The 24,709-nt window shown below is 46.7% G+C and overlaps 2 protein-coding genes across 3 annotated transcripts in view; one reads left to right on the top strand and one right to left on the bottom strand.

The window, feature by feature from the left end:
* JCAD (junctional cadherin 5 associated) overlaps window positions 1-24,709 on the top strand; it is a 408,227-nt gene that overhangs the window by 44,083 nt on the left and 339,435 nt on the right. The gene's annotated exons all lie outside the window — the stretch shown is intronic.
* LOC144784108 (uncharacterized) lies at window positions 19,908-21,473 on the bottom strand. The gene has a single exon (XM_078662791.1). It carries the CDS (start codon window positions 21,471-21,473, stop codon window positions 19,908-19,910), a length of 1,566 nt encoding a protein of 521 aa, XP_078518917.1.

Below are 24,709 nucleotides of genomic sequence, written 5' to 3'. Positions count from 1 at the left end.
CGCTGCCTGCGACGACTCGGAAGCGGTTGGGAAGCCGGCCAATCACAGCGCGGCCCCAACCGGAAGTCCCGCCCCATCACGGCGAGAGGGAGAGAGAGCTGCCCGAGGAGCCACGAAGGCTCCGCATTGAGTCCCGGTCCCGAGATGAGGGATCGGGTGAAGAGCGGCCGGGCGCATGGGGAAGGCGGGGCTCTCATGTGGTGAAGCGCCACCCGAGATGCAGATCCGCCGCCGAGCACCGCCAGAACAGGTGAGTGTGTTGAGTGAGAGGAGGGGTGAGTGGGGGTGGGGTGTAAGCGTGTGTGTGTCTCTGAGTGTGTTTGTGCATGCGTCTGTCTGTCTGTGTGCGCGTGTGTATGTTTAAGGGGGGGTGCGTGTGTGTATATGCAGTGTGTGTATGGCTTTCTTTGTGCGCATGCGTGAGTGACGACGTGCGCGCTTACGAGGTCGAATCTCGGCCTGCAAATGCGCGTGGCACTTTCCTGTCCTCATTCCCCGAAAAGTAACTACTATAGTTGTCTCGCATAGACAGGCTTTTGCTTACGTCTAGCGAGACCTAAAAACCGGGACATGAGCTAAATTTCTCCGAAATCTGCCCGGACAGCTGGTGAAAAAACGGGGACCATCCTGGCAAATCCGGAACGCCTGGTCACCCTACTCCTGTCCCTGTGTCTATGCTAGCAATTTCACTTTTAACCCCGTATCTTCACTTCCTGCCAAATCCAAACAAGCATTGGCATAGCCAATAGGTCTCGCCTTTGGGACCTTTTTAAGTGTTTAGCCATGCAACAGTTGTTGTTGCACCAAGAATATTGTGCTGCATAACTAAATACTTAGAAGGTCCCAAAAGCGAGACCTATTGTCTGTGCCAATGCTTGTTTTTTGTGGCAGTCATCTCTTATGCCCCTTCTGACATGACATTTAGAATCATGTTATGCCTATTATTTTTGGTGCATTGGTTGTCTTGAGTTTGGTAGATTTCTACAGCACTGGTGGAAAGTAAACCGTGGGGGTGAATGATCGCCGAACAAATGACACATCACTCGTTGCTGTCAGGAGTCAGTGGTCACGGTAGCCTGTATTAAGGCCGGTTCCTTCCACAGCCTGAATAACTGCTGTGTGTGTGCTGCAGCCTGCTCTTGACTGATATTCTAAAAGTGAAGGGTTGAGTTGGCTGTGCAACAAAGTGTTTCTAGCTAGATGCAGCAGCGTAACTTGTGTTCTAAGATTTTATCAATGAATCCAGCATCTCGGTCGGGGTTTGGCAGACTGTTTCAGTGACAGTTCTGTGGCGGAAGATGATGTCTTGATACAGCTCAGGAAGAGCACAGAGTGAAAGAGAGCAAGTGAACGAGAAAGACCAAGAGACCCAGTGAGAGCGAGCGAGAGACAGGAGAAAGATGGAAACAGGAGAGAGGCGGAGAAGGGGCCGACAGATGAGAGGGGGGCCGGAGGGAAAGAGATGGCGATAAAGACTAAGCGATAAAGAATGTAGGGTGGTGCGCGTGCGTTAATGGAAATGGAGCCCGCGAGTGGTATATTAGAAAACCAAGAGGGACGGATGGGTGGCGATGGGGGTACGACACAAAGAGCGGGTGGGGTGGGGAGGGGGTCGACCCAGATGTCCATCGAGAGCTGACACTAGCATGAAGCATGCAATTAACACAAGCGCTAAAACACAAGCGCCACCCCAATCATGTGTTTGCTGGCCCGGGAGTGGTATGTGCGTGTATGCGTGTGTGCACAGCCTGCTCTTTTTCAAAGCACATACTCATGCTTGTGGCGTGCCGCTGCGCACTCCTGCAAGGCATATGCCGCCACAAGCACGAGTTTGTGCTTTGAAAAAGAGCTGTATGACGGCTAAAGGTCTCCTATGCAGTGCATGCGCATTGCGTTGGCAAGACCGAAAAAGGCTGCAGCAGCACCGGTATCACAAATTCAGTGACAAAGTAGACAGGAGGGTAGGACGGAGAAGTACTGCAACCCTAGGAAACGAGTGCAATCAATCAATCAATCAATCAGAGTACTTGTAAAGCGCGCTACTTACCCGTGAGGGTCCCAAGGCGTTGAGGGGAGGGGGGTGCTGCTACTGCTGGAAGAGCCAGGTCTTGAGGAGTCTTCTGAAGGCGAGTAGGTCTTGGGTCTGCCGTATATGGGTAGGGAGGGTGCTCCAGGTCTTGGCGGCGAGGTAGGAGAAGGATCTGCTGTCGGAGGTCGTTCGTTGGATGCCGGGGACAGCGGCGAGGGCGAGGCTGGCGGAGCGGAGCTGGCGGGTGGGGGTGTAGAAGCTGAGTCTGCTGTTCAGGTAGGCTGGTCTGGCGTTGTGGAGTGCTTCATCTGCGTGGGTGAGGAGCTTGAAGGTGATCCTCTTGTCGACGGGGAGCCAGTGTAGGTCTCTCAGGTGGGGGGTGATGTGGCTGCGGCGGGGGACGTTGACGATCAGTCGGGCGGAGGCGTTTTGAATGCGTTGTAGTCGTCGTAGGTGTTTGGCTGGGATTCCTGCGTAGAGTGTATTTCCGTAGTCCACTCTGCTACTGACGAGGGCCTGTGTCACCGTTCTTCTTGTTTCGGTCGGAATCCACTTGTAGATCATGCGGAGCATGCGGAGGGTGTTGTAATAGGAGGAGGAGACGGCGTTGACCTTCTTAGACATGAAGAGGGAGGAGTCGAGGATGAATCCTAGGATGTGTGCATGGTCGGTGGGTGTTGGTGCTGCTCCCAATGTGGTCGGCCACCAGGAGTCGTCCCAGGCTGAGGATGAGGACCTCCGTTTTGTCCGAGTTCAGCTTCAGACGGCTGCTCCTCATCCAATCGGCGACGGCCTTCATTCCCTCGTGGAGGTTGGTTTTGGCGGTGTGTGGGTCCTTGGTGAGGGAGAGGATGAGCTGGGTGTCGTCAGTGTAGGAGATGATGTTGAGGTCGTGATGGCGGGCCACTTGTGCGAGGGGGGCCATGTAGACGTTGAACAGCATTGGGCTGAGGGATGAGCCCTGGGGGACGCCGCAAATGATGTTGGTGGCTTCGGATCGGAAGGGTGGGAGGCGGACGCTCTGGGTTCTGCCGTAGAGGAAGGACGTGGTCCAGTCAAGAGCCTTCTCTTGGATTCCGGCTTCTGGGAGGCCTGTCTTTAGAGTGCGATGGCAGACCGTGTCGAAGGCGGCTGACAGGTCCAGGAGGATGAGGGCTGATGTTTCACCGTTGTCTAGTTGGCGCCTGATGTCGTCTGTGGCGGCGATGAGGGCTGTCTCGGTGCTGTGGTTTCGTCTGAATCCGGACTGGGTCGGGTCCAAGATGTTGTTGTCTTCGAGGTGGCGAGCCAATTGCATGTTGACGATTTTCTCGATGACCTTTACTGGGAACGGGAGCAGGGAGATGGGCCGGAAGTTCTTGAGGTGCTTTGGGTCCGCTTTGGGCTTTTTGAGGAGGGTGTTGATTTCGGCGTGCTTCCAGCTTTCCGGGAATGTCGCTGTTTCGAAGGAGATGTTGATGACCTTCCGTAGTTGGAGTGCGATGGCTGCGTCTGCTTTGTTGAATACGTGGTGTGGGCACGGGTCAGACGGAGATCCTGAGTGGATGAAGTTCATGACCTTGCATGTCTCGTCGTCGTTGACGTTGGACAGGAGGTCAGGCGGTTGGCGCTTGTGGTGTTCACAGGGGAGGTGGAGTCTGGCGTAGTTGGGGCGGTCGTGGTGTTGAAGCTGTCGTGGATGTCACAGATCTTGCGGTGGAAGAAGATGGCTAGTGAGTTGCACAGTTCTTGTGAGGGCGGGAAGTCGTTGGCGCTGGGGTTGGAGAGTTCCTTTACGAGACAAGAGGGCATGCTGATGTGGGTAAACACGGATATGATCATTAATACACTTGAGGTTTGACAGATATGGAAATGAAATGAATGTTATGTTATGCTTGAGTAAACATATCCTTGTGTTACTTAAAAATAAGTTGCTAATAAAAAAAGCTTGATTACTAATGAAAGGGAATTAATAATTTTTTCAAACCTCATTCATGGATACTGATACTAGCCTAAAAAAGAAACTAACACTTATTTCCTGTCTATTTTGAGATTCATGCAACACTTGACATGTAGCTATCCATTCTCAGTGGTAGTTCCTTATCTAATTTTAGTTTGCTTAGTCTTGTTTCTGATGTGGCCCTCTTATACCTCCAGTCAACTTCCACCTGATGCCTATCTATCCTTGTTGGCATAGCGGGTTCATATAAATGAACAACAATGCCAGGGTCCTGGCGCCCTATCTTATCTCACACCAGTTAGGACATTCTTTGCAGAGCTAAGTTGCCTGTCCATGAGCAAGTCATTGAAGAAACCAAATAGGCAGCACCAGTACCACTCCTGATTGGTGGAATGAGATCTTAGATACTGAACAGAACAAACAAGAATGTATATACCAAATGTTGAGGGCAGTTAGAGTCCGTAAGACGTCCCCTATTCAGTACTCTGAAGTTGCTACATTCATAAGGCTTGTTGAAATATTTAGATTTTGAGATGTCTTGTGAAGAGTAGTGTTAGGTTAAGAGTATTCGGTAGGGGTAGACCAAAAGCTTCAAGAGCTCTCTGTCCCTATGCTTTTTTTCTCCCAAACCATTTGATAGTGCATTCTCTGTGCTGGGAGATCCACAGATCCTATTTTGTACATAAAGCTTAGCTTCTGCAGAATCAGTTGATTGCTGCCTGAAGAGACCATGCGCATATTGCAGAGAATTATGAATATCATCCTGGTTGCTAATGTGAACTAATGCAGAGGTTTTGAGGCGTGGTTTCTGTGCTTTTTGGTTGAAGACTCCGTCTAATTTCCCTGATGAAACAGACCACGTTAAGCTGTCTATTTTTAAGACCTTTTGTTGGCTATACCCTGTGCTTAATTTGAGCTGGTGGTTGCCGAGAGGGCCCACCGGCACTCATTTTTGGGGACCAGCACTTGTTTTTCCTCATCAGACAGTGACCGAGAGTGAGAGAGGGAGAGGGAAAAAAGATCATACAATGGGGAGTGTAGGAGAAAGAGAAACTGAAAAGCCTGAGGAAGCAGGGACTGGCAAGAGTGAGATAAATGGGCAGGCAGTGTCTGGGAGTGAATTAAAGATGAATGAGGTTGGCTAATGACTACGCATCTTTTGTAACGCGCCCCCCCTGGTACTTAGTTGCACCTGCTGCAGGAGTCTGAGCAGAGCTGTGGGCACCAGCAGTTGTTCTCTTACAAGTTAAGCACTGCCTCAATCGAGATCTTACAGAGGGTTTTGAGCCCGCCCCCTACTTCCACTGGTAGACTCTGTTACTCTCATTTGCTTGCTTCTTATTTGATAGCTTTTCTTCCTCTGTAATTCTTTTAATTGGCTGGCTTGTTTCTTTTCACTACTACTTTTTTCTTTTTGATTAAGCACTCATGAGAGAGTGCATGTGTTTTCTATCTCTCGCCGTCATGTGCTTCTCCCTGTCTAAACCCCTGCGCTTTGTGTTGCTCCTTTCCTTATGTGCTGCTCTCTGGTTCCTCACACCAACCAGGTTTATTTGTATTTGCCCCCTTCCCCAACCCCACCCGCTGCCTCCCCTTAAACACCCTTGATTTGCTCCCCTGTCCCTCGTAGGGATTGAAATATATTTTTTTGTAAGTTCCATTTTCTTGAGCATCAGGCAGCTGCCATTTCTTGCTGGGCCCCCACTACATTACAAGTGATTTTGTGCATTTAAAGATTTTTTTGTTGTTTTATGTACAGATCTACGTGGCATCCACAGTATTAGGTAAAAAAAATGAACACGGTACATCTGTAATTCTATAGCTGCACATATGAGTGTCATAACGCATGTGAGACTACTGAATGACACGACCGGCAACAGTGACCCCTTCATATGCCTTTTTTAGGTCTCGCTCTGGAGACCTATTGTCGCCCAGTTGCCTCTGAAGGGAGACAGAGCGGTGCACGAGCCGACCAGGGTCTGTGGACGCGCTTACGCGGCCAGCCGAAGACACACACACACACACACATGCGCGCAGACACACACGCGCGCGCAGACACACACACACACGCAGACACACACACACACACGCGCAGACACACACACACGCGTACCAAGCCCCCAAGCCCCACTTACCGCATCAGCCGCCACTCCTGACTTCTGCTGCCACCGGTTCTCTGGGCCATCCACTCCGTGGGCGCGGGCTTCTCGCACAGACATAAGTCCCGCCCCACGACAGCCGTGAGCGTGCACATCCCGAAACCGGAAGTTCGGGAGCGTTCCCGAAACCGGATGTTCGGGAGCGTGCACGCTCACGGCTTGTTTCCTGTGACTAATGACTGGCTAATGCAGCAGTTACAACTGCCTTGCGTAATGCCATGCCAGTTACATTCGACCTATTTTAACTGGTTTTGCAGATTATTAATACACATTTGAGTCTGCAGGATTAATGGGTGAGTGGCACAAATTATCTGACGGCACTGGAAACAGCAGAGAAAATCTAAAGCACCAGGGTCAAGCGGAACTTTCCGCTAATGACACCAGGGCCAAAAACCCGAGTACTGGTTATGCCAATTGGTTTATTTATTTGTTTCACGTTGTGCCTATTGTCCTTACCATTGGGCAATCGGGACATAAATCTACTAAAGAAAATACCGCCCATCCCCGCGCTCATAAGTAGCAGGAACCGACCGAGTGCACGGCTAGTGAAATTATAACATATTTCCGTCAAAGTGCCCCATTACAACTACATGCACGTGCTGTCAGTGATTTGTCTGAACTGGGCACAGTGTTCTCAGGTTGGCTCCATGCTCCAAAGCCAAGAATGTGCACATCTTATCAACTTCTCCTCGTCTGCAGGTAGAATCACGTCGACTTTTTCAGACACTTTTCAACGCCCTTCCTGTTTGAAGGTGGACCTATGGTAGACTTGGTACTGTTTAATGGGAGGACGGTACAGATTTGTCCAGTTTCGTGGAAGTTACGGAGAAAAACACTCAAGTGGAAACTGGACTTTTGTGTGACAGATACAATTTGTACGTGGAGATGCGTGGTGGCAGAAGAGACCAGTGCCACTTCTGGCGAGGATCAGGTTTGCCGGGAGCCATTTAAGGTTCTTCCTCAGCTGGATTGAAGAACGGGTGGATGCAGGACAAACGGGTATTTCCTTTGAGCTACGGAAGAGATTGAAAGACGTAAAACAAATATTTTTTTTCTACTTTTCCAATTGCGCCTGATGTATTTTGATAGATAATTGGATAGATGCCCCCCTCCCTCCCCCCAAGACATATGTGTAACGCGTAGTGTACAGGTTGACTCCCGAATTTGTTAAATAAAACTTTCATCCTTCTGAGGTAGATGACGTGCTCAATTGAGTTGTTTAATAACACCTATTACGTTGGTAGTCCGATCTTCGTTTCTGAGATTACACCCGGAAGTACTAAGTTTCATTCCCGAGTTAAAAAAAACAACAACTTTATGTTCAGTGCCTTTGTGAGGAGCTGAAGGAGATCACCTACTGCATGAAGTGCATCTGTTGTTTATGGAAGTGAGGCGACGACTACACCCAATACCACCTTATTTTAATTGAGATTGGAACGTCCTAAAATACAGTTTATAAAAGCTCCTTGGGTGTCGTCCTTATCAAGGAAATTATTGTAGGCGCAAAATGGTCAAGTCTGGCAAGATTTTTAACACTGTTTACTGGCTAGACCGACACACAACTTCTTGTATTTACAGACAGCTTCTTTGTGAGAGACACTCTGTTAAATACAGCGCCTACAATAGCTAAAAAAAAATCTACACTCTGAATCCGCCCTAGATGGAGCTGTTTAAGAGGTTTGCACCATCGAGTAACTTGGCGAACTGTGTCCCAAGGAACGTACTTTATTGTGCTCCAAATGCTGGTGCCTCACATTACTTTTTGGTGATTTGTTAACGCGAATTTCTCTCCATTGTGGACCGGCATATGTAGCATTTCTGTGTTGGTTTTCTACTTGGCATGAAAGAATCAACTCATTCCTTTAATAAAATTGGTTAATTATGTGCCATAGAGAAGAGGTGTGGCGCCGCGGCCAGGGCGATTGACGCTGGAATCTGGGGACCACGGTTCGATCCCCGGCTCCGGCGGCAGGTCAGCCCAGCACCATGTGACTCTGGGCAATAGCTCGCTTAATCTTCCCGACGGCCCCCAGCGCCTAGAGACCCTTACGGGTGATTGTGCGCTTTACAAATGTGGACTTTACTTAATTGTGTGTTTTCTATTGAGCTCACTTGCGACTCCAGTAATTCATGTCTTCTGGTCGAAGTTGAAATTCTGTATTTGCAGCTTGCATTTGCCTGTGTTGCTGTGTACGTACATGCATGGAGCATCAAATACGGTCCTCACTAAAAGAGAAGGCTTGGTGATTGTTGTGCATTGAGCCTACTGTGGCAGCCAATAGGGGAGTGTTAAAAAACACCCGTTCACTTTTAGCTCAGTTCTCCACAGGTAGTGCCCGTTTAAAACTTTATCTACTGGACAATTTTGTTTCATGTAGGCATTACAGATATTAGTTCAAAACTGTTACGATGAATTTCAGTAAGGAAACTTGTAGGCATGTTGGCTTTTGGATATTGGAACCGAAAGAGAAATGGGTCTGGTTTACGCTGCAGGGAACGTTACGTGCTGCTTTTATAATCTGGTTTCATACGGTTTAGTTCTGCATTTATAGCAGATTTCTGTCTTTCTGGGGATTCCGGTAGGAACCAGAGTGCACCAGTAAACGAACAAAATTCGTTGATTTCCTGGAGTGCGCAATATTTACGTGTAGATTTTCCTCTGGATCAAACATTTCTCCTCTACAAGTGTAGCACATATGTACTATTGCAGATTTTCGCCCTAGAGAGCACTTGATCTTTGACAGGACCAACTCGTCAGGTGCTTCAACTCAAGGACTAAATCTGTAAAAGGCGTGTGAATACCCAGAACCTTACAAGTTTGGTGTTCCTGCTATGACAGGTTAATACGCCCAGAAGAGCCCACACTCTCACCATTACCTCACAGTTTGTGAGTGTGACTGACAGTGCCTCTCTGCTGGCACATTTGTTGCATTCGTAATTATACCTTTGAATTAAGAAATCCATCAGTTTTGATTATCTGTAAAAGTATTACTAATTTACACTCAAATGGCTGTGTTTGCATAACAAAGTAATAGTTATATATAGAAAATGCTTTGTGAATTCAGCCTTTTTTTGTTAAAGCGACATGTTTCAACATAGTTTTTATGCATGTGACTTTTGCACCAGGATGGCTCAGTGAGTACAACCGTGCCTGCTTTAAAATGCTGTGACCTGCAGGTCATGAGTGTGAATCCCAGGAATGCTGACTTAACTTTTCATTCTTCCAGGATGGGTAAATGGAGTGCCATTAAACTGGGTAATACTTAATTCTTATATTTTCAATGCCTTTTGCCACTTCCAAGCATTGAAAATATAAGAATTAAATATTACCCAGTTTAATAGTACCCCATTTACCCATCCTCATCCTCACACCCCTCACTCACCATCACACCCCTCACTCACCCTCACACCCCCTCACCCACCCTCACACCCATCCTCACAAACCCTCACCCCCCCTCACCCCCTCACCCTCACACACCCTCACCCCCTCACCCTCCAACCCTCTCACACTCCAACCCTCCAACCCTCTCACCCTCCAACCCTCTCACTCTCCAACCCTCTCACCCTCTCACCCTCCAACCCTCCAACCCTCTCACCCTCCAACCCTCTCACCCTCCAACCCTGTCACCCTCCAACCCTGTCACCCTCCAACCCTGTCACCCTCCAACCCTCTCACCCTCACAACCTCACACACCCTCACCAGCATAGCAAAACAAAACACAACAAAACACAGCATAGCAAAACAAAACACAACAAAAGACAGCATAGCAAAACAAAACACAACAAAACATAGTATAGCATAGCAGAACAAAACACAACAAAACATAGCATAGCATAGCAAAACAAAACACAACGAAACATAGCATAGCATAACAAAAAACAGCATAGCAAAACAAAACAAAACACAACACAACAAAACAAAGCATAGCATAGCATAACAAAACAAAGCATAGGATAGCAAAACAGCATAACAAAACACAACAGCACATAGCATAACACAACATAGCAAAACACAACAAAACATAGCATAGCTTAACCCCTTCGGTGCGGCGCACGTTCAGCGGACGTCGCGTGCACTCCCTCGGTAGTGCTGCGCACGTCTGCTGAACGTTCTGGCCCCGCCCGCGCAATAGAACGTTCCACACCAGCGCAGAACGGTCGGCGCAGAGGAGGGGTTAACAAAACACAACAAAGCATAGCAAAACATAGCATACCAAACACAACAAAACATAGCATAGCATAGCATAGCAAAACATAGCATAGCATAACAAAACATAGCATAGCATAACAAAACATAGCATAGCATAACAAAACATAGGATAGCAAAACAAAACATAGCATAACAAAACATAGGATAGCAAAACAAAACATAGCATAGCATACAGCATCACTCAGCACCACCACAGCATCACTCAGGGGCACCACAACATCACTATGCGCTACCACAGCATCACTGAATGCCACAGAATCACTCGTTCGCCATCACAACATCACTCAGCACCACCACAACATCAATCTGTGCAACCATTCAACAACAGATGGTTCAAATATGTTCTCTCAATTTTTCAAGCTTTATTACAAAGGTAACAAAAAGATGTTGATATTTCACTTCTGTTCTTGGATTTTCGTCACAATAAAATACACTGAACATAATCTTCACAAAAGTTATTTACAAAAGTTTAAGCTATTGCCATTATAAATTACAATAACTTTTATTAAGTATTAATTATTTTAAAAAAAATAAAAGCCATTGTTATTTGTAATATCAATACATGTAAATCACGTAAATACAACGCATATTGCATTACAAATGTTATAGGTGTCACATTTGCGAAAGTTATAACTATGGCATTGTAAATGACAAAGCTATTAATTTCGCTATTTTCAAAAACAAAACCTAAATAAAAAATTTGTCATTTACAATACCAATGGCTCAAACTTTCCTAATGCGAGACCTATTGCATTGCAAATGCTTGTTTTTATTTTGCAGATACTGTGCAGCGTCGGTAAAAAAAAAATGTTGACTGATGCTGTGCAGCATTGGCAAAAAGGATTGGCATAGTGGATAGTTCTAGAAGGCAAGACCTATTGGCCTTACCACTGCTTGTTGTGGTGCCACCTTTCTGTGGAATGACTTGATTTCTTCAGGGGAGCACAGCTTCGTCAGTTGGCTGAATGAATGGAAACCTGCCTCGTGTTTGCGTGTGCTTTTTTTGGTACGGGGTTCCTTTCATATTTAGAATTGTTTTATAATGGGTGTATCCCCTCTACCAGTGCTCCCCCCCACTCTGTTTCTTTGTTTTCTTCACTTGCTCCTGCCATGGTTTGCTATCCCACAATGCAGTACAGGCTGGGAAGTATCCAGTGGGGAGTTGTCAATGGAAGAGCGGCCACATACCACTGAAAAGCTAACAGCACATGCTAAGAAGCCCTTCCTGTCAGCCAGGGGTCTGAAAATCCCCTGCCTGTGTTGATTGTAGGCCTCCTTTGAAGATGGTTCACGCGTTGCTTATACTTAGGAGAACTTGTTTTGTTTTCGTTCTGAGCAGGCATCTCACGGGATTACATGGTCTCATGTGGTTTTTTCCTGGATTTATGTACCCTCCTCTTAACTCCATGCTTGGATTTACTTTCAACTTTTTAGCTAACATCAGCAAGTAATTCTGAGGGGCCCTGCCAGACAAACAATAAAGTCACTGCGGTCTGGAGCGCTTGGCGGGGGTTGCTTTTCTTGTCTGACATTTCAATAATCCATAATCTGGATTAGATTAGAAGAACTCAAATTACCGAAGTTTTCCTCCAGGAGAATAGTTTTCAATTTATAAAGCACTGTTTTTCCTTATTTAATTAAAATGTTTCTGTGCTGATGGCATATTCTGCCAAAGTTCCGGCGTCTGACTTTAAAATAATTATAGATCCTTGACGGATGTCGCTCCGAAATTATTACTTAAGAGCCGTCTCGTGCGGCGAGGATGTACCTACAATTACTTGAGCAAAACAAAGCAAAATATAGCTTGCGACAGGCAGCCACGCCATTATACATTTATCTCGAAACTGGCAGTGTGTATTTTAATTTAAATCAATCCACTACAGTAACACTGGGAAACAGCGTCCAAAACGAAACATCGACTACACTCAGTACGATACAATGGGCCTTTGACTGATTTCAATAACGTACTGGTGAAGTTTTTAATATAATCTGGCCACGTGCTTAAAATAAGACTGGCCTCCCGTGTGGGTCCTTTCTGGCCGGCTACATGATAACCCGCGTCAGTTTCAAAGAAGGTATGACCGTCAATAACACGAGCTGCACTTGCCGTAGAAGACGATGTGGTTTCCAGACCAGTTACAGTTGAGGTCCTCAGTCACTGGGATTAAATGTGTCAAGCCAAAAAAATGTGCCTGTGTTCCAGTATACATACAGGTCTGCGTTGTTCTAAACGGATGCTAAGCAAACTGCATTGAGGCTTGGCTTTTACATTGCGGTCACTCATCCCCGCATCCACTTTCTAATTAATTCTTCAAATGCAAGTGTGCCTTGCAGTCTGGTGCAGAAACTTCAAATTTCTTCCACCACTGCTTAATTTGCCCCGGTGTTGGTTGCTGGTAGTCGGCGCGGGCTCTCATTTTTGGGCACCAGGACTTATTCGTCTGCACCAATTGACCAGGAGCAAGAGAGTAAGGGTGTAAAGAGAAAAAGAAGAAGTGAAAGGAAAGAGCGACAGAGAGAAAGCAGGAATGAAAAAGTTTGCAAGAGTGAGATGAAGAGGCAGGAAGTGTAGTGTGGTGGAAGACATTTTTTGAGGTGGAATGAAGCCTATCCTTCCTTGGCATGGGGCAACTTCGGGATTCTGTAGCACGGCGAGCTACTAAGAAAACACGTTGGGCCTTGCACTTATTTATTTATTTTACAGATTAAACACTGGTTTGCACAAACGCTTCTGGGTTGCTTCCCTTGACGTGGCAAGCCCATGTTTATGTACATCACAAGACTGTGTTGAAAGTACCCCCCATAAGGTGTCATTAAGACACAAAAAGGTTTATTGCAGGGGGATACAAACATGATTCTTTTTGGGCGGGAGTTTTATATAGAGCAAACTTGATCTGAAGGTATCAGAGCGCTTTACATGAGCACCACTTGCGTCACGGAAGGGCACATTCTTTTTAGGTCCAGCCTGGGCAGCGCATACATTGCTCTGTAAGGCATGCTATATTGAGTAATGAAATAATGGAATTGGGGAGAACATGGAGACGGGACTTTGATACGACCTCCAAGGATCTCTTCCGTGCTGCCGTTAGGAGATACCATAGGGCCATCCAAGTTGGGCACGTAGCATTCTACGCCGAGCAAATTAGCAAGAGCATCTTCTCGGTAGTCTCAGATCTTAAAATCCAGAAAGACGTCGCAGGCCCGCTGATCTCATTTGATCGGCAGTGTGATGAGCTGGCAGCCTACTTTGTTAGGAAGGTAGAAGACATCTATAAAAGGTTCCCTATGGTCCAGACAATGGTATTCTTGAGGTTTTCCCCCCATCTCACAAGATGTTTTACTCACACTCTGTTCTAAAGTCAAGTTGGGCTCTCCTGTTCATCCCCTGAAGCCCGACCAATTCCGGAAAATTCTACCCACTATTATACATTCTTTGGAACAGGTGATCAATGGATCCCTCGGCACAGCGGTTGTGCCTATGGCTTGGAAACAGGCCAGGGTAATACAGCTGCTCCAAAAATCTTTCTTATACCCTAAAAAGCCAGAAAACTTTCGGCCTATCTCCTTGCTACCTTGGATGGCAAAGATCACGGAGGCCTACGTTAACTCTCTCCTCGCGGAGTATCTCAATTCTAACCATAGGCTCAACCCCTCTCAAAATGTTTTCCGCCCCGGCCATAGCACTGAGTCAGCACTTTTGGGCGTGACTGAACATCTCTGGAAAGCCTTCGACGCGGGGCAAACGGCGGCACTGATCCTTTTGGTTCTTAGTGCTGTGTTTGACACGGTGTCTCACGCCATTCTTCTACGTCGTCTGGTGGGGGCGGGAGTCACTGGCTCAGCATTGAAGTGGCTGGCATCTTTCCTCGTGGACAGGACGTTTCAGGTGATAGCTCCCCTTTTGCCTCTAGCACTCTTCCTATAGGTCAAGGAGTACCACAGGGCTCGTCCCTGAGCCCTCTGCTCTTCAATCTTTACTTTCAACCTCTGGCCGGAGTTGCCAAGATCAGAGGGCTGACCATGGTCTCCTATGCCGACAACACACAGTTGAGGGTGACTCTCTTGAGCGACCTCGAGCGGAATGCCATGACATTTCAGGGTGATCTCGTGGCAGTCGCCGAGTGGATGACCACCAACTGTCTCCAACTGAATGCCAACAAGTCGGAGGTGTTGTTGGCGGGATAGGAACAAGATCGTTGGAACGAGCTCTGGTGGCCAAAGAGCCTAGGCACTGCCCCTGCCCCATAGCCTGCAGTGAAGATGGACGCTTCACTCAACTTTCAGACTCAAACTAAAAAGGTGGAGGGAACCTGCTTTGGTCTGTTGCGCGGAATCAAACCCATCTTGGGTTTCTTTGGTGCCCCTACCAGGCAGATCATCATCCAGGCACTGATTATGTCAAGATTCGACTATGCCAGTTCATTGTATCTGGGAGTTAACAAGTCAGAAATACAGAGGCTACAGAGAGTCAAGAATGCGACCGCAAGATCTCTCCTCTGTCTGCGTAGAGGCTGCTGAGTGACGAGTGCCATTTGCCGTCTCCACCGGTTGCCTGTGGCTAGGCAAATCAAGTTTAAGGCACTCTGCACAGTCTTTAAAATTCTGAAATTGACATCTCCGGAAATCCTGACCAACCTACGTTTACCCTACACCCCCACGTGCCAGCTCCGTTCCATGGGACAATGTCTGGTAGCAGTCCCCCGTGTGAGAAGGGTTTGCACCGGAGGCTGTTCGTTTCGGAACAGAGCTGCCATCCTTTGGAATTCTTTGCCGACCCACATCCGGGGGCTCACTAACTACCTCCAATTCAGGAAAGCCATAAAAACTTTTCTCTTCCCCACTCCATAGGCCTTCCTGCGCCCTTCCGCGCTTGGTCATCTCTGCTGTTCAGCGCTGGGATGCCTCTTTGCTGGTGCAGCTGTTGCGCAATACAAACTCTTAACATAACATAAAAGCGCCGCCCATTTCCCACCCATCTTTTCAATTGGCTCCTGTTACAGTCCTTTCAAAATCCTTGCTTTTCATTCGTGAATAGGCTTACTAGTCCCTCCTTGGTACTGCCTTGCCTACATTTGTAACCTCCCATACCAATTGGACTTTTTACTTGTGGTCTTACACTGTCTGCTTTATCTTGTCGGTGAGCACTATTTGCTTTTTTTGGTAAAAGCGCCTCATACCGCCCTTTCAATTTAATAGGGACTGTGGACCTTTCTTTAGACACAACTCGTCTAAAGACAGGGGCGCAGCCTTTATTAATGTGAAAGCGTGGTATGGGGCGCTTGTAAACACAAGCATTTGCAAAGCAATAGGCCTCAAATTTGCGAGAGTTTAAGTTATTGGCATTGTAAATGACAATACCTTTTATTTATGTTTTTAAAATCAGCACGTAAATAAACGGCAAAGTCATTAACAATGCCAATAGCTCAAACTTGCATAAATGCAAGACCTATTGGATTGTAAATGCTTGTTTTGTTAGGCATGTGGGGATTAAGTGATATGCCCATAATCACAGGATGTTAAGTATCCCTGCCGACCATTGAATCTGGTTCCCCAGCTTTGAGGTTGACCGCTCTAGCCGTAAGGCCAGATACTCTCCTACTGTGATCCGCTGAGAATACGTGAATGCTGTCCAGTGTTCATACATGACATTTGTATGGCAGACCCTGAAACCTGCAATCTTTGAGAGAAGGGCTTCTTTGGTTTACCTTCACTCTGGGACTGTGTCGGCGGCATTTCCTAAAGGATACAGGGAGACGAGGCTCAAGCCAGTGGATAGGTCACAGATCGGAGAAATATTGTCGCAAGAAACCGTCAACTTTGTGAAGGCAAAGATGTAGAGTCTGGTGGAGATAATGGAGTGGAGAAATATATTTAGAAATACCTCTGGAATATCAACGCTAGAGGATGTAAGCATACACATTGTGAAGTGTGGCTCTAGAACAAGGGGTCTAATAGATATTACTAGTTTAAAAGGGTCGGTGTCACATAAGATTGTTGTTTGAATGATGATCCACTAAATGCATAGAACTGCCTTCCAGCAAAAGTGGTATTGATTAATCAGAACAAAAGATAACAACAATCAGTAATGCCAATAGTTCTGGCTTTAATGTGTCAGTGCATATAAACGGAGACATTCACAAATGCTGCTTATGTGTCTTCTTTGCACAAATGCTGCTTATGGTATTAAACAGCCCTATTACTTTGCCAATGATTGAGGAAAAGTAGGTAAAGGGGATTGCTTTCTGCGTAGAATTAATACAAAATCGAAGATATAGCTCTGAATGTGACCAGAGCTTGCCGATTGGACTTTTTAGGTGTTCAATAGTCCCTCATGGATTCTGAAGTAAGTACTTCCTGGATGGCAGACTGATAAACAAAACAACCAGTTGCGTGAAGTGAAAGAATACTACTCGGCGTGTAACCAAAGCCGACTATATAAAATGGTAGATCTGGCCTAGTGGCAGCTTTAGCTGTGCCCCTGCCTCAAGTTTTCCCAAAAAATAATAAGTAAAACTATATACATACTTAGAGGCAGGGGATTTCTCTGAGCCATATTCATCTATTGGTTCAGATATAAACCATTTTTTTTTTTGCTTCTTCCCACAAAGCATACAGCCTGGAGCAGTGAGGAAGCCCACTTCAGCCACTGTCATATAAGCCCAGTTGCCTGAAAAGGAGTGCGCGTTAGTGCTAGGGTTCCTGAGCCACTGCTTAATTTGTATGTATTCTTTTAGATGCTTTTACCCATGTTTCATATGATTTCAAAAAATAAATACAAGAATTGCAAGGTTGCAAAGGCTAGATCTATTGGCTTTGCCAATACTTGTTAAGTTTTGGTAACAACATACAATACTTGCCGACAGCTGCACTTTCAAACCCAACGCTTCATGCAAAAGGCCCTGGAGTCTCCAGTGATGCAGGAAATCCGCCAGGCCATGAGAGGCATGCGCCCTTGCAGGACTAATGGATAGGGATTGCCCTGGGGATCCTTCAGGATAGTCGAATCGGGGAGTAGAAGGTTTGGAGAATCCCAGAAAAGTTCCAGAAGAACTGGAAACCACACTTGTGAACTCTAATATGGCGTGATCACAACCACTTTCATATGCTGTCTGTGGACCCGAGCTGAGCGTCTCATAATCATGGCAAATGAAGGTAAGGCATAGCTCGTCTCAAGAGACCAATCCAGAGGGTCCGACTTTCGACTAATGTATCTGGGCAGTTGATTGTCTAGACGAAATGCAAAGAGATCTGCTGAAAACAGGCCCCAAAGGTCATCAACCTCTTGAAAGCCAAACAGTGCAGCAGCCATAGACTTGTGTCTGACCATACCCTGGAACACCAATCTGCTATCACATTGCATGCCCCCGGGAGGTATTCCGCTGTCACCGAGATGTTGTGAGATAAGCAGAATGTCAAAAAATCTTTGGCGAGGTCCGCCAAGACTTTGGACGTGGTACCCCCAAGATGGTTTATATAGTGTACTGTTGATACATTGTCCATCTTGAGGAGGATGCTGCAAGAGACCCTGTCCTTTGTCCATCATTGAATGACCTCGCCATCAGTTCTAGGCAGTTGATGTGGATTTGACGCTATTCTGCGGACCATTTTACTCCTGTAAAGGAGTCCCCACAGCAAGCTCCCCACCTGGATTTTCTGGCGTCGGACTCTATCATGATGTACGGGTCGGAGCCAAATATGGCTCTCCCGTTGCCCGCCTCTATGTGATCTGAAGAACTAGGGGGTCTTAGAGGTAGACCACCCAGCGGTGCAGGAAACACCCAAGTCCACAGCTTCCTCCATGTTTGTTAAAATATGGGAGACCACACCACTGGGAGTGAAGAAACACAGGTTTATTAACCTCACACAGGAATCTCTAGAGATGGAAAAATGTCCGTGACCCACTGGAGGTAGGTAATGGGAGACTGCTCGAATTGCAAGGAGCACACAACATCCATTATAGGACGTGAACACTCCCCTCGCAAAGAGAAGAAACGCTGAAAGACCATATAGCTTGTGGGGATGGAGATACAGATCACCTGCCCTTTGTCACGGAGCTTGATGCTGGAATGGGGCAGTCTAAGCCTTAGGCACACCACCTGCTTCTTGTCGCATAGTTAGAACAGGAATGGAACCCGCAGGCGAGGTCATCTGCCATCTCAACATTCCAAAAACAACAAGTGATGGACTGAATGTGGATCAATGTCACACACTCCCCCAGTCAAAAGATCTGGGCCCAAATCCATAGTTTTTTTGCACTCCACACCACCCTGGGTTAGACAATGGCGATATGCAAATCAGCTCTGACCCTGTTGCCCCATGGGAACAGTCCAGTCCGAACTACAAACGCCATGTCCTTCCCGGAACGGAATCAAGCATCCGAGGACCGGACCGGTTTCGAGGTAACACCTCTCTTCAGCCCGGCTAGCTTGACTCCAAGTGGTGTGGAGTGCCTGGGACCCACGTCTGGGCATCCCCAGCGCACTTAGGGCGGCAATTGCAAAAACAACAAGTGATGGACTGAATGTGGATCAATGTCACACACTCCCCCAGTCAAAAGATCTGGGCCCAAATCCATCGTTTTTTTGCACTCCACACCACCCTGGGTTAGACAATGGCGATATGCAAATCAGCTCTGACCCTGTTGCCCCATGGGAACAGTCCAGTCCGAACTACAAACGCCATGTCCTTCCCAGAACGGAATCAAACATCCGAGGACCGGACCGGTTTCGAGGTAACACCTCTCTTCAGCCCGGCTAGCTTGACTCCAAGTGGTGTGGAGTGCCTGGGACCCACGTCTGGGCATCCCCAGCGCACTTAGGGCGGCAATTGCAAAAACAACAAGTGATGGACTGAATGTGGATCAATGTCACACACTCCCCCAGTCAAAAGATCTGGGCCCAAATCCATCGTTTTTTTGCACTCCACACCACCCTGGGTTAGACAATGGCGATATGCAAATCAGCTCTGACCCTGTTGCCCCATGGGAACAGTCCAGTCCGAACTACAAACGCCATGTCCTTCCCAGAACGGAATCAAGCATCCGAGGACCGGACCGGTTTCGAGGTAACACCTCTCTTCAGCCCGGCTAGCTTGACTCCAAGTGGTGTGGAGTGCCTGGGACCCACGTCTGGGCATCCCCAGCGCACTTAGGGCGGCAATTGCAAAAACAACAAGTGATGGACTGAATGTGGATCAATGTCACACACTCCCCCAGTCAAAAGATCTGGGCCCAAATCCATCGTTTTTTTGCACTCCACACCACCCTGGGTTAGACAATGGCGATATGCAAATCAGCTCTGACCCTGTTGCCCCATGGGAACAGTCCAGTCCGAACTACAAACGCCATGTCCTTCCCAGAACGGAATCAAGCATCCGAGGACCGGACCGGTCAACATTCCTGGCACCTTTCAGCATGGGTGCGGTAAAAAGGTCAGCTCGAGGTGCAGGTCGACATGTACGTGGTCAGTGAAACAGAGGTGAAAATGAATGCTGTAGTCACAAAACGGTGGGGCACATGGCAACTTATCAGATTCAGGTTTCACAGTCCCTCCTTTTGCCATGGGCAACACCTCAGTCAATGTCGATCCGCATAAGTTCATCTACAGCTTGTTGATACAGTATTTTACTATCTTTGGTGCGTTGAAGCGTGTTTGGTGATGTACATCTGACAGCATAGATAGAACAGAGAGCGGGACCGCAATGGATGCACAGACAGCAGAAGAACAGAAGGGCTAGGGAAATCAGTAAGACCGTTATCATTTTCCAACCCCAGGAGACAAGCAGTTGCCAGAGTCCAGAGCTCCAAGACCAGGGAGTTCCAGTTTCTTGATGGATTTCAGAGGCAACTCGGTGAAGCTTGGAGATAGCATCATATACTGAAGGTGACGAATCACGAATATACACACAACAGCTAGTGCCGATGATGCGGCAGGCTCCTTCCCTACCTGCTAAGATGACGTCCAGCACCATACGATTTTGGAGGGCAACCATGCGGGTGGCATCAAGTTCGGCGGAGTAGTTGGTCAGTATTCCTGCAGTCACATTAATTGTTGCTTCCAGGACTCTGGTTAATCTTCTGATCTGGAGGCTGTTGGACATTGGACCCCAGTACAGCAAAAGTCCTTTCATAGCATCATAGAACTGCTGGCCTGTGGTGTCTGCCTGGTCCACATCTGGCAACTGTCTTTTTTGGCGGTGGTACATATTGTCTCGGTTGAAAGCGGGTGATAGGAGGAAAGCAATGTAGCATGTACCACTCCAGTCAGGGGGTAACCACATGTTAGCTTTATTTCCACACACAAAATGCAATCCTGTAGGAAGGCGGAGATATGGGGTGAAATTGTCATAAGTCATTGTAGTATTGCATAGACTGACTCCTACAGGTGTTTTCCCTTGACCTTGTAGACATAATGTACCAGCATGTGATGTAATAGAAATGGCAACTGTTTTAGTACGAATGGTAATGAAAGTGTAACCCCATGTACCTCGCTTAGGGGTGGACATGATGGTACGCATTGGTGCTGAGTCAGAGGCATTACAGATGGTATTGTTGTGGGCATGGAATGTCCAAAGAAAGTACTGGAATGTGGTAAGGTTGCCAGCGTAGCCACGTGAGGGAAAGACGTTTGTCAAGTTGTTCATTAGAGCACAAGTATAAGCAGATGAGGCAGGGAACACTAAGAACTGGACGGTGTGTTGAGTTGCATGAGGTAGAAGTCCACAAACATAGCAATCAGTTGTACCTGAAACTTGATTAAACTGGTGCAGCATTTGGATGAAAGTATTATTACTGAATTCAGAATGACTGTTAAAGTGAGAATCGGGCCACAGAGCATGTGAATGTTCAGGGATTTTAGGTGGTTGTGGGGTGTAAGGCAGGACAGTATTATGGGCTGGAGCTGTTTCTTCAATAATCCAGAACACTACACTGAACAGAACAGTAAGCGTAGTCAGGACAAACAGTACTATTGTCTTGGTACTGTATGCGACCTCTTTATCCATACCGTTCTCATGTTGTTGACTGTTTTCCTCATCGAGGGGGAACATTGGCAGACCTGGATGATGGCACTTGTGGGTACTAATTTTTGAAGGTGGTACGTAGTCTTTGGTATTCATGAATAGGGCGGATCGTGACATATTCGGGTTTTGGGGAGATTGGTCCCACATCATCGTAACCTCCAGACATAATAGCTCTACAAGTGCCTAGAGAGTACTGTAATGTCCCTAATAGCCGCCGATAGTTGTTGGTTGCTTCACTGACCAACGTCTGCGCCGGTAACCCACTACTAGGGGTACCCAGGACCCTCAGTCAGATTTTACTACCGCCCTACAGCAATGGACAATGGAGTACTAACGGCCCTTGGAGCTGGGCTTGTTCTACAGCTTAGCCTTGGATCGGAGATAGTATCCATCTGTTCCTTTGTCACAAAGTTCTAGTTCAGGTTCAGAATCCGAGTCACAGTCTATTTGGTTTGTTGTGAGTCAGAACTTCTTTGTGTACTTTCAAGTTGTCTTCAGTTATGGGATACACTTTTCTGCAGTGGGAGGCATGAACCCAGGATTTCTTTCCCTCTACTCGCAAGGCCGTTCTGGTCACCAGCAGCACCTGCAAGGGACCCTTCCAGCGAGGCTGCAAAGACTGGGTGTGTGCAAAGTTCTTCACCAAAACAAAATCTTTGGGTTTGATATCATGGCCAGGGCCCTGAAATCTGTCTGAGACGGAGGCCCGGACCTGTTCATGGAGTAAAGACATTGTTTTAGTGAGTTCGTACAGATAATCAGTCAACACTTCCTTGGGAAGGTCAGTCAGGGATTTCGGAGATGGGGCATTCCAAATATTCATAGGTCTACCAAAAACTGTCTTGCAGGGCGTAAGGTGTGACTTAGAATGTGGGACTGATCGTATAGACAGCAGAGCTAAAGGTAGAGCGTTCACCCATTTCAATCCTGTCTCAGTTGTTGTTTTAGCTAGTTTCTCCTTCAGAATCCCATTATAGCGTTCTACTAATCCTGCTGCCTGGGGGTGGAATGCAGCGTGGAATTTTTGCTTGACTCCCAATCCTTCTAAGATATTTTTGACTGTCTGGCCGATGAAATGTGATCCTCGATCACTTTGCATCAATCTATAAAGGCCATACCGGGGAAAGAATTCTTTCAGGAGTACTTTAGCTGTAGTAATAGCAGTATTATCCTTGGTGGGGTATGCTTTTACACATTTACTGAATGCACAGACCATCACCAAGACATACTTGTAGCTGTTAACTCTGTTCATTTGGATATAATCCATCTGGCGGACTTCGAAAGGGGCAGAGGGCAGTGCAAATCCTGCCGTCGGAACCTTAGTTCCCTTTCTCACATTATATCTTAAACAGGTCAGACAGTGCTTTACAAATCGCTCGGCCAGGGGTATCAATTTGGGATGATCCCATTCTTCCTCGAGCATAGTATACATGGCTTGGGACCCAATGTGTGCAGGTAAGTGTGTCATTGTAAGTAAGGGAATAACATGCTGTTGGTAGTTTCCAACTAAGAGTATCCTGAGATCTCCAACATCCCTCCTCATCAAACATACCATAAGTTTTCCATTGTTCTTTTTCTTCTATGGCAGCGGATTCTTGTATGTCAGTTATCCGTTGTCTGGCATCATGCCATTTCTCGGCTTGTGATTTTAGGACGTTCATTGGTGCAGGTATTATTCTTAAGGCTGTGTTCCTGGCTGTGCTGTCAGCCAGAGCGTTCCCCTGTCCTACTTCGTCAATAACTTTCTTGTGTGCCGCACATTTGATCACCGCTAACTTAGCAGGGAGAGTGATGGCTTCCAAAAGCGCATTAACCAATTCACCATGCTGTATAGGCGTCCCATGAGAAGTGAGAAACCCTCCTTCTTGCCACAGTAGTGCAAAATTGTGTACTACCCCGAAAGCATACTCACTGTCGGTGTAGATGTTTACAGTCATGCCTGTATTGAGGATGCAAGCGCGCGTAAGTGCTGTTATCACTGCCGCTTGGGCTGATTTCTGTAATATTCGGGCAGGCTCAACTACTGTAAGTGCCGTTGTGACAGAATAGGCTGCATATGTGGTGCCATTCAGGAGTTTCAGACAAGAACCGTCTACCCACAGATGGCCTTCTGCATCTGGTAAGGCTGTGTCTTTCAGGCCCACCCTTCCCTTGGTTTGTGCTCCTGTTCGGAATACACAATCATGATGGGGTGGCTGAGTGAGGGGGTCAGTGTCAGGTAGGGGTAAGAGTGTAGCGGGATTCAGAGTGGTACAGTGTTGGAAAGTTATGTGCGCATTTAACAATGTAAGTTTGTATCCATATAGTCGGGCACTAGTAAGGTGTTGCTTTTTGGCATGTGGTACCAGAACTGTTAATGGGGACCCTAGAACTATACCCTCTGTCTGGCGCACTGCCACAGCAGCCGCTGCTACATCGCGCAGGCAAGTAGGCAAAGCTTGGTTGATTGGATCCAAAACTGCAGAAATATAGGAACGGGGTTGTTTGTGTGTACCATGCATTTGACAGAGAAGTGAGAGGGCACAACCTGACCGTTCGTGAAAAAAGAGAAAAAATGGCTTTTGATAATCAGGTGTACCAAAGACTGGGCTGAACACAGAGCCTGTCGTAGGGTCATGAATGCTTCCACATTCTGTGATGTCCAAGGAATAGGATCAGAAACATTATTCTGAATGACAGAGCACAACCCAAACACGTTATGAAAAGGACTCAAGTGAGTCCACAGCTCTGAGAACAATAGTAGCACAAGTCCAATTGTGTATTCAACATAAATATTGTATTCTTAAGTATTCTCCGATGTTGACACGCAGAGACAGAACAAGAACAGCCGACACGTGTTTCGTCTTGGGACGACTTGTTCAAGGCTGTTTAACAGAATAATAAATTTTGTTCAACAATTTTTTAATATTCATTCACAAAAAGATTTTTAAATGTAAAAAATCTAGTGATATTCTATTAAGAACATTCCTATAGAAGGAGTAAGAAGAAATAGAAAGGAAGGTCTTAGTAGTGTTGAATAATAAAGAAATCGAAAGAAGAAATGTTGAAATTATCAAATGTGGATCACAGAAAGACACTGAGAGCACAAAATGAGGCACCAAGTGAAAAAAGGAAAATTTTCAAAGTGAAAAATAGACCCAATCTCCATACAGTAGACCAATTCCAAATTTAAGCATAGTTTGTGACAAACCAATACCAAAGTGACATATAGTACAAAAGAGACTTATGAATAAATACCTAAGTTGAAAATGTTGTAAATATTGTGTGAAGGCGCTTCTAAGCTTCTCAAAGGGTATTCTGAAGCGCTAATATAGTAGCCAAACTACTAGATGTTCTGCAAATACGTAGTGTGA

Source organism: Lissotriton helveticus, chromosome 10 (assembly GCF_964261635.1).
Source record: "Lissotriton helveticus chromosome 10, aLisHel1.1, whole genome shotgun sequence".
NCBI lineage: Eukaryota > Metazoa > Chordata > Amphibia > Caudata > Salamandridae > Lissotriton > Lissotriton helveticus.
The sequence above is the reverse complement of the archived record's forward strand: the minus strand, read 5'-3'. Positions and strand labels throughout refer to the sequence as shown.